Below are 9,687 nucleotides of genomic sequence, written 5' to 3'. Positions count from 1 at the left end.
TCGGACGCCAGCCGCTCCAGCAGCCGAAGTTCGAAAAACGGAGCCCGCCTGGGATAAGTCGCCCCCAGGCCGCCAAGGCCGCGCATAGACCGCCGGCGATCCGCATCTCTGCCGCCGCCGTTCACGGGTTCCCCGTTGAAGAGGAATATAACCAACGATCCGACCTGATGATCCTGCCTGCCGAACTGACAGTGGGGGGCCAAAACCTCCCAACCTATGCCCTCACCGATTGCGGTGCGGAAGGAAAATGCTTCCTCGACCAAGGATGGGCCGAAGAACGCCAACTACAAATGTATCCGCTGCGAAACCCATTCGACATCGAAGTATTCGACGGAAGGACCGCCGAAAGTGGGAAGTGCACCCATTATGTCCGAGGACAATTGAGAATCAAGGACCACATCCAGAAAAACGCGCTGTTCTTCGTCACACAGCTAGCCCACTACCCCATTGTGCTAGGAATGCCTTGGCTAAAGCAGCACGATCCAACGATTGGATTCGCGTCACACGTTATTACGTTTGACAGCGATTATTGCCGCCGACACTGCAATATGCCCGACAAACCGGAGAAGGTTAAAGCTTTACACGCCGTACCAAAAAAAAGCCGCCCCCAGTACCAGGCTGACCGACCGCCGTCCCTCCGCGAAATGGATATCGCCCCTATCTCCCTGCAAGCCGCGAGCATGTACGCCCGCCGCCGATCCTGCCGACTGTACGCCGTAACCTTGAAACAGATTGATGAGGTCCTAGCCGCCGACCCCCAAAATAGGAACGGGCCGACCCTGCCCGAAACAATCCGGGAATTCGCGGACGTATTTTCCCCGCAAGAAGCCGAGAAGCTGCCCCCACACCGACCGTCCGACCACCATATCCCGCTTATAGAAGGAAAAACGCCGCCGTTCGGCCCCCTGTACGCCATGTCCCGCGAAGAGCTGATAGCCCTTAAGGAATGGCTGACCGCAGAGTTGAAAAAAGGGTTTATCAGACCCAGTTCGTCATCCGTCGCCTCGCCCGTTTTGTTCGTGAAGAAGCAGGGAGGAGGGTTGAGGTTTTGCGTGGATTACCGCGCGCTGAATAACATTACCGTAAAAGACCGTTACCCGCTGCCGCTAGTCCGAGAGACCCTGAACAACCTGGCCGGCATGAAATTCTTCTCGAAAATCGATATCGTTTCCGCTTTTAACAATATTCGGATTAAAAAGGGGGAAGAATACCTGACGGCATTCCGCACGAGATTCGGCTTATACGAGAGCCTAGTCATGCCTTTCGGGCTAACGGGAGCCCCCGCGACGTTCCAGAGATATATAAACGACTCCCTGCGCGAATACTTAGACGTATTTTGTACAGCCTACCTGGACGACATTTTGATTTATAGCCGCACCCGAACAGAACACGAAGAACATTTGAAACTCGTACTGGAAGCCCTGAGGAAAGCCGGGCTATACGCCAACGCCGCGAAGTGCGAATTCTTCGTGACGGAAACCAAGTTCCTGGGCCTGCTGGTCGGCGTCGAAGGCGTAAAAATGGACCCTGAAAAAATCACCGCTGTCCTGGACTGGCAAACACCCAAAAAGCTTACTGACGTACAAGCATTTTTGGGGTTTGGCAACTTTTACCGGCGCTTTATCCGAGATTTCTCAAAGATCGTAGCCCCTTTGACGAGATTGACCAAGAAAGACGTCGCATTCGAATGGAATAGCGCCTGCGAAACCGCCTTCCGACTGCTGAAGAGAAAGTTTACCGAAGCCCCCGTACTGGCGCACTTCGATTGGGAAAAGGATGTGATCCTGGAGACCGACGCTTCCGATTATGTTTCTGCGGGAATATTGTCACAATACGGCGACGACGGAATACTCCGCCCCGTCGCGTTCTTTTCGAAAAAACACACAGCTACCGAATGCAATTACGAGATTTACGACAAAGAATTGCTAGCCATTATCCGCTGTTTTGAAGAATGGCGCCCGGAACTCGAAGGGACGTCGTCCCCGGTCCAAGTAATTACGGACCACCGCAACCTGGAATATTTCACGACGACGAAAATGCTCAACCGCCGACAAGCCCGATGGGCCGAATTCCTGTCAAGATTTAATTTCCGTATCACCTACCGACCCGGGAAACAAGGAGCGAAGCCCGACGCACTAACCAGGAGGTCAGAGGATATGCCTGAGGAGGGGGATGAACGACTTAAGCACCAAACACAAGTCGTACTGAAAGAACACAATTTACCTGCCCGCCCCACCCGGTTACAACCCATAATCCGCCAAAACAAACCCCTATTGCCAAGACACCTGATAGAGCTACTAGACGCCGGATACGAATCCGACCCGATAACGCAATCTGCCCTAGAAGCGTTGAGGACAGGCGCCGACCGCCACCCCAAGCTGCAATTGGCCGAATGCGAAGAACGATCCGGCTATTTGTATTACCGCAATAGACTGTACGTACCCGATTCGAATAATCTGAAAGCCGAGATCCTGCGCCGCTGCCACGACTCCCCCGTCGCCGGTCACCCCGGCAAAGCAAAAACCTACGACCTGCTGTCCCGAGAATATTACTGGCCCGGAATGCTACATTACGTATCATTATGGGTAAAGAAATGCCAGACCTGCCGCCGAATCAACCCGTCCCGCGAAGGCCACCAGGGCCTCCTGCGACCCCTGCCCACTCCTGAACGCTCATGGCAACACCTGTCGATGGATTTTATCACACATTTGCCGCAAAGCAACGGCCACGACGCCATCCTAGTGGTCGTAGACCGCCTGACTAAGATGAGACACTTCGTCCCTTGTAAAGGGACCTGCAATGCCGAGGACACCGCCAACCTGTACCTACACCACGTATGGAAACTACACGGGTTGCCCCTGACGATAGTTTCGGATAGAGGCACCCAATTCGTGTCGAAGTTTTGGAAACACCTGACAACCCGTTTGAAAATCGACAGCCTGCTATCCACTGCTCACCACCCCGAGACTGACGGACAGACCGAGCGTTTTAACGCGTCCCTGGAACAATATTTGAGAGCTTATGTGGCCTACCTGCAAGATGATTGGGAAAGTTGGCTTCCCCTCGCCGAATTCACAGCCAACTCCCACAAGTCCGAGACCACCGGAACCTCCCCGTTTTACGCGACTTACGGATTCCATCCCCGCATGGGATTCGAGCCGGTACCCCTGAACCAGCCTTTGCCCGCCCAGCGGGATGCCGAAAAGCTAGCCGCCCGAATGGAAGCCATTCTGGAACAAGCCCGCGCCGAAATGACCGCCGCCCAAGCCCGTTACGAAGAACAGGCGAACCGACACCGTACCCCGGCCCGCCGGCTTACCGTCGGCCAATATGTATGGTTAGACGCACGGAACATCCAGACCGCCCGCCCGCAGAAGAAACTGGATTGGAAGAACTTGGGACCCTTCCGAATTTCTGAAGTGATTAGCCCGTACGCCTACCGTTTGGACCTGCCGTCGTCTATGAGAGTACACCCTGTTTTCAATATAAACCGACTAAAACCTGCTGACGTTGAGCCCCTGCCGGGCCAACAACCTGCACCGCCACCCCATTTGGAAGTGGAAGGTGAGAGAGAATACGAAGTCGAAGAGATCCTCGACTCCTTTTGGGAAACCCGCGGCCGAGGAGGCCGCCGGCTGAAATATATCGTCCGTTGGGCTGGATATAGCGAACCCACGACTGAACCTGCCGATTACCTGGAAAACGCTGCTCAATTGGTAAAGAATTTCCACCGTCGATACCCCCATAAGCCCGGGCCCCGGCCGTGACGGAGCTCGGCCTGGAAGGGGGGAATACTGTCACAGACCTGAAGGACAGCCACTGGGCTGTCGCTTAGTCATGACCCCTGTCACGTGAAGGCGCGAGGGCCGAGCGCCTCGCGCGCGTATATCTACGCGAAATCTCTGCAGTCTCCGATATGTAGCTCCTCGAGCTACGTCTTCGTCAACAACCACCTGCTACCCTGTACCTGGAAGACTAGATAGCCAATATACTCTGTCCTGTTACCTGATCGCCCGCACCTACCTGTCCGCCCTGCCTGCCCGTGACAGCGGAACGTTTATTTGTGGAATTCCTGGTTGGTCCTAATTGTGAGGATCAGGCCCCTAGACCTACCCTCAGAATCACGACTCGGCTCCACACCGAGCCAGGGATCGGACAAGGATCCACTACCTCCGGATTTAAGCGCGTCTCTTGAGCGCGTCGACGATTGTAATTTCTCTCTTCTCTTCAGTTTAGAATTTTCGTCGATAGCGCCTAATACACTGAGGTTCTCCAATGTATGCCTGGCCGTGACATAATTCTAAACTCACTATGATTTGCTGGTGAAGCAATTAAAATATATCGTTCAATCCCTTCATTCAATCATTCACTACGTCGGCTGTGCACGACGGTAAACTAGGCCACAGAAGACACCATTCGCGAAATCAATGTCGCCGCGTAAGAATTACGGCCCACCGATTCGCCAATCCCAACGCGTGACAAACGCAAACTCAGCAAAGCCAGATAATTTGGCTTCAGGCACTGCTACTCCCAACACCGAAGGTTCGGATCAAAACGGAGAGATTACAGTTGCCCCAGTGAGCCCAGAGCCAGTAGAGCCCGCTCCTACCAGCGCCAACACAGAGCCTGAAGAGCCCGTTGAGCCCCAATACGACACAGAGCAAGATCAGCCAGTCGACAGCATCGAAGTTGACGGATCGTACGAGTACGAGTCAGTTTCCGAACACTCAGGAGAGGCGCGAAGCCCTCCCCACCAACCTTCTGCCAAGACGTCAGACGGCAGGAACGAAATTCCGAAATTTCCAAGCAGAGCGCCCTCGCCTGCCGCCCAAATGAGAAGCGAAATGGCAAACGAAAGCGAAAACACAACCGGCCAGGCCACCATCACTCAATCGCATTTGCAAGACCTCTTGGCTACTATTGCCCAACTGAAGGACCAGTTGGCCACCCAAAACAACTCCACCAGTAATGGAGCCCGTGGGGTTACACCCTTTAACAGCGCCTTCGGTGGGACCTCCGGTAAATTTGCAACAGTGGATCAGGAGCGCAGCAGAGGATGTTTTTGCGGAGGACGGACCCGAGGACAATGTTGCCGAGCACGATGCGAAAAAGACACGAGAGCGGAGGAAGGCCCCGAGGAGACACACGTGACAAACTCAAGACTCTGACCGCCTACGTCGATCAGGCCTTAGAGGGGGGTAATGTGAGGATCAGGCCCCTAGACCTACCCTCAGAATCACGACTCGGCTCCACACCGAGCCAGGGATCGGACAAGGATCCACTACCTCCGGATTTAAGCGCGTCTCTTGAGCGCGTCGACGATTGTAATTTCTCTCTTCTCTTCAGTTTAGAATTTTCGTCGATAGCGCCTAATACACTGAGGTTCTCCAATGTATGCCTGGCCGTGACACTAATAACCTATTTGCGGAATTGGTTTTTTTCGTTTTCGTTATTGTTATCGTTTTTGGGCCGAATAGGGGCTTTTTGGGCCGCTTTGCTGCTTATGGCCGGAATGTTGGGGGTATTATTTTTGGACGTCTGAAAAAATATATTATCGAATATTATTCGATATATTTTAAAACAAAATATTAAATAGGAATAATTAAAATATTACGATTAAAATATCGGGGTAATTTATTTTTGGGGTAAAATATAATAAATTAAAACAATTAAACGTTTAATTGGGTAATTGGGGTTTTTAATAATTGGGGATAAAATTATAATTGTTTTCAAATAAATATTAAGGTTAATTAAAATTTAATTGCTGCTAAACAATCCTAAAATCGAATTTATTTATATAATAATAAACGTACCTTATATAAATTATATTCCGAATGTAATTTTTCCTAATTTGTTACAAATCGCAAAAATCATTTCCTTTAATTTGTTATAATCCTTTAATAATTATTGAAATTACTTTTTTGGCAATTACGTGAAATTACGTAATTTTTTTTTATGTAATCCTTTTTTTGCCGGTCGGTGATTTCTCTGGGCGGGTGTCGTTAGGAGGGGTGTGACCCCACCTGGCCTCCCTGGTACCGGCCCAACTGTCTGGTCGTAACACCTTACACTTACAAAATCGATATTCAACTTTAACCCCATTTTCCTCCTACACCCCTTGAGTCTTGATGACCATTCCACCTGTTTAAATCAGCCTGTTTTCAACTTTAATTCCACGACCTTGCTCTTATTCCAACAACCTATTATTCTCAAAATGCAGTTTTCCCTCGCCCTTTACATTATCCTGCCCACTCTAGTAGCTGCAGTTGACCCACCTGCAACTGCAGGTGGTTCACTCCAGATCCTCCCAACCTCCAATGTCCTATGCCCAATTGGCATTAAATGTGCAGCGAGTAGCGACGGAACACACCGCTGTCTCGGCTTGTACGTCCCCGCGCCCCTAACCGTACAAGACTAGAGTGATCTTTTTATGATTCACATGCTAATGTGCTGGAGTTTTCTATTTTCCACACAGAAATGGTCGAGCAATCTGCGCCACAACATGCCCGACCACCTCGGACTGCCCAGCCCGCTGCAAAAAACAGACATTGGTCAACGGCTTTTGCACTAACGGGCAAGTTTTTATCTCTTCGCGCAATCAATCTTCTTGCCTTTGGAAGCAACATGCTTTCGAAAACAAGGTGCCGATTTCTAATCATTTTATCGCTTTGCAGAGCTAACCCTTGCATTTGCACCAACACCGACGCGATTATTCGCCAGCCTTAGAAGAGTGCGGGCAATTTTGATATAAAATGGGAATTGAGGGATATAAGAAGGCTACTAAAAAGTTGCAGCCGGTCTGGGCTTGTCAGGGCGTTCGTAATATGGTATCGATTCAATGGCCAACCCTCAAAATTCTCGTTCAGTCCGCTCAGAAATGTATGGGCGTCCTTGCCAAGCAGCCATTTCTGGTAGTCAGTAGTATTTGGGGGGGCTACCCAGTGGTAGTACAGACGGGGACGTTGAAATACCTGAACATTTACGCAAACTGGTGCTGCCCTGTGCTCGTAAGGCCGACCCAAAGCCTCAAAGGAAACTGATCCCACCACATCTACCGGCTATTTACCCATTTGTATACCGTTTGTCCAAATTTACCTTTTCACGCCCAAACGTACTCGTTACAGACGCGGACCGTATATGGTAAAGGTGACTGGCGACTATTCAAGTGGCTGGTTAATATGAACGCAAAATGTATCAAGCCAAACAGCTCGACATTGAAGCACCCGATCACATCGGCAAGTTGGCAACAATTCCCTCCGCGCTGCAGGACCAAGTCAAACAGCGTCTAGCACCAAGCGTATTGGAGTGACGCTAGGTCGTCATGAGCTGTATTTGGAAAGCTGTCTTGCTGAAATCTCATTGCGTTCATTGTTGCAAATTCGTGGCACTGGCAGACATTGATGGTATCATAGCCTACCACGGTCTTGTCATGATGGCCAACAATCACCACTTGAAACACGTCGTCTTGCAGCAGAGTTCATCTCAAATTCTCAATTACTTGTATTGTAACAGTTTTCCGTCGTATTATGATACAATCTTAAGGAAATCGCTGACAAATAGCCGAAAAATACCGCTCCAAGTTTGCACAAAGGAAACAAATGAAAAAACGGATCATAACATCATATCTCTTCAGCCCAGGCGGTATGAGACGTCGGAGCGAAAGTAGCGGCTAATGTCGTTGTCGGTGCCGCAGTTGTTGCAGGTGTGCATGACCCTGGGCACAAAGTGCGACGAGCTGGAGTCGCCGTGCTGCTGCTGCTGGGGCCCGCCGACGCCGTGGCCGCGCTGGGGCGAGCCGCGCGTGCTGGCGCTCCTGCCGTACACGACGTTGCCGTTGCTGTCGGTCGTGTTGTTGCCGCCGCCGTTGCGGCTGTAGCCCTCACGGCTGCCGTAGCTGTCGCGGCCGCTGCTGTAGAGGCCCGCGTCGCGCAGGTCCTCCTCGTGGTGGCGGTCGGCCAGCGAGGCGTGGTGCGGCTTGCTGCCGCCCAGGCCGCCGTTGACGGGGCTGTAGCCGTTGTCGCGGGCGCGCAGGCGGTCGTCGTGGTGCTCGCCCAGCACGGGCTCGTTGGGGTGCGCCAGGCCGACGTTGTGCAGGTCGGAGCGGCGGCCGCTGGCGCCCGTCATGTCGTTGCTGCCGCCGTGGGTGGTGAGGTTGGTGCCGTGCACGTCGCGGCCGGTTCCGTTGCCGCTCATGTTGGAGGAGCCGTAGCCGGTGGTGTTGGAACCGTAGCCCGTGTTGTTTGAGCTGTAGCCCGTGGTGTTTGAGCCGTAGTTGTTGGTTGCGCGGTGGTCGACGTCCGAGTCCACGCGGGGGTCGGCCTTGTTGAGCATGTTGGAGTTGTGGGGGCCCTGGTTGGTGGAGCCCAGACCCTGAGTGCCCGTGGTGCCGTCGAGCATTCCGCCGCGAGAGTTGTAGTTGCTGCCGGAGGTGACGTCGAGCATTCCGCCGCGAGAGTTGTAGTTGTTGCCGGTGGTGCCGTTGTATGCTCCTCCGTTGACACCGTTGACACCGTTGGCGCCACGGTTGTCGAGGTCAGAGTCGACGCGCGGGTCGGCCTTGTTCATCATGTTGCTCGAGTGAGGGCCTGCATTGCTCGAGCGGACATTGTCGTGGACCATGCCGTCGCGAGTGTTGTTCAGGCCGGAGCCGTAAGCGCCACTGTCGGTGCCGTTGAGATCACGGTCGACCTGGCTCACGGGGCGGTGCGGCAGATCACGCTCGTAGCCGCTCTGCTTGATGTTGCCCCAGTAGGGGTCGTTCTTCTTGGACGAGGTGTGGTCGTCGATGCCGCCGATGCCACCCTCGCGGCTGACGGGGCGCTGGTAGTCACCACCGGTCAAGTTGCTGCTGTGGACATCCTTGCTGTGGCCCGGGCCGTCTGCAAAGTCGACTCCCGAGTCTGTCTTGGTGTGGCGTCCACCCTTCTTGAGGGTAGAGTTGTGGGTGTTGACATCGCCGGTCTTGGTTGTTGAGCTCAAGCCGTTGGTTGTGCTTGGCTTGGTGTTGTTGGTGGTGGTGTTGGTGGTGTTGTTGGTGGCGGTGCCATCCGAGGGGAATGAGCCGGGGAGACGACCATCTTCATAGGAAGAAGCCGAGCCGCTGCGGGAGTGGCTGTCGCCGTGCAGAGCAGTCTTGATCTTGGTTCCGAGACCCATTTTGATGATGTTTTTGGTTGTTGCTAAGGTAGAGTTGGGGGTATGAGCAAAGACAAGCTGAAGCAAGTAATGTCGCTAAACAAATTGGTATCTTGTTGTTATTAGGTTTGGTTGTGCATGTCGAGAATGCAATATCGGAACCTGTCGAGCAACAACTGCTGCCACTTATATGTTCGGTCGTGATCGTATCGAGCCTGTAAAACCAGGAACCGGTGACATCACATCAGCCAGCCAGACCCTGGTCCAGAAATAGGTGCTGCTCCAGCGTGGGCCAGCAAGCTCGACATTGTGCACATCGACACAAAACAGCCTTCCTTCCGAGTTCCGATCGACATCTCACCTCGCAATTCAAAATTCAGAGGATCGCCACCGAGATTGCCGCCGCATTCCATGTTTTCCGTCCGGTCGAGGTCAAGACAGTGGCCTTATGGCAATCTGTTGCGTCACCAAGTGACGTTAAATGTGGGCCGAACTGGATCCTCAAGTTGCTTCAAAACTGGGGTTTTTTGGGGTCGAGAATCTTGGACACGC

At 52.8% G+C, this 9,687-nt stretch overlaps 3 protein-coding genes across 3 annotated transcripts; 2 read left to right on the top strand and 1 right to left on the bottom strand.

The window, feature by feature from the left end:
• Positions 1-4,427: 4,427 nt before the first annotated feature.
• MGG_16383 (uncharacterized protein) lies at positions 4,428-5,197 on the top strand (the record flags this gene model as incomplete). Its single annotated transcript, XM_003710327.1, has 1 exon — positions 4,428-5,197. One exon carries the CDS (start codon positions 4,428-4,430, stop codon positions 5,166-5,168), a length of 741 nt encoding a protein of 246 aa, XP_003710375.1. The 3' UTR covers positions 5,169-5,197.
• Positions 5,198-6,079: 882 nt separating this feature from the next.
• On the top strand, positions 6,080-7,131 carry MGG_16382 (uncharacterized protein). Its single transcript, XM_003710326.1, has 3 exons — positions 6,080-6,384; positions 6,476-6,574; positions 6,675-7,131. The coding sequence occupies exons 1-3, from the start codon at positions 6,215-6,217 to the stop codon at positions 6,724-6,726; spliced, it is 321 nt and encodes a 106-aa protein (XP_003710374.1). The 5' UTR covers positions 6,080-6,214; the 3' UTR covers positions 6,727-7,131.
• A 310-nt stretch (positions 7,132-7,441) lies between these two features.
• Positions 7,442-9,564, bottom strand: MGG_05507 (uncharacterized protein). Its single transcript, XM_003710325.1, has one exon. It carries the CDS (start codon positions 9,154-9,156, stop codon positions 7,630-7,632), a length of 1,527 nt encoding a protein of 508 aa, XP_003710373.1. The 5' UTR covers positions 9,157-9,564; the 3' UTR covers positions 7,442-7,629.
• Between the last annotated feature and the right edge of the window lie 123 nt (positions 9,565-9,687).

This window comes from Pyricularia oryzae, chromosome 1 (assembly GCF_000002495.2).
Source record: "Pyricularia oryzae 70-15 chromosome 1, whole genome shotgun sequence".
Lineage (NCBI taxonomy): Eukaryota > Fungi > Ascomycota > Sordariomycetes > Magnaporthales > Pyriculariaceae > Pyricularia > Pyricularia oryzae.
This window is presented reverse-complemented; position numbering and strand designations above follow the sequence as displayed.

Coding starts and splice junctions, on each gene's coding strand:
- MGG_05507 (XM_003710325.1), bottom strand. CDS start 9,156: ATGGGTCTCGGAACCAAGATCAAGACTGCTCTGCACGGCGACAGCCAC.
- MGG_16382 (XM_003710326.1), top strand. CDS start 6,215: ATGCAGTTTTCCCTCGCCCTTTACATTATCCTGCCCACTCTAGTAGCT. Junction 6,385..6,475: donor ACACACCGCTGTCTCGGCTT/GTACGTCCCCGC, acceptor TTTTCCACACAG/AAATGGTCGAGCAATCTGCG. Junction 6,575..6,674: donor AACGGCTTTTGCACTAACGG/GCAAGTTTTTAT, acceptor ATCGCTTTGCAG/AGCTAACCCTTGCATTTGCA.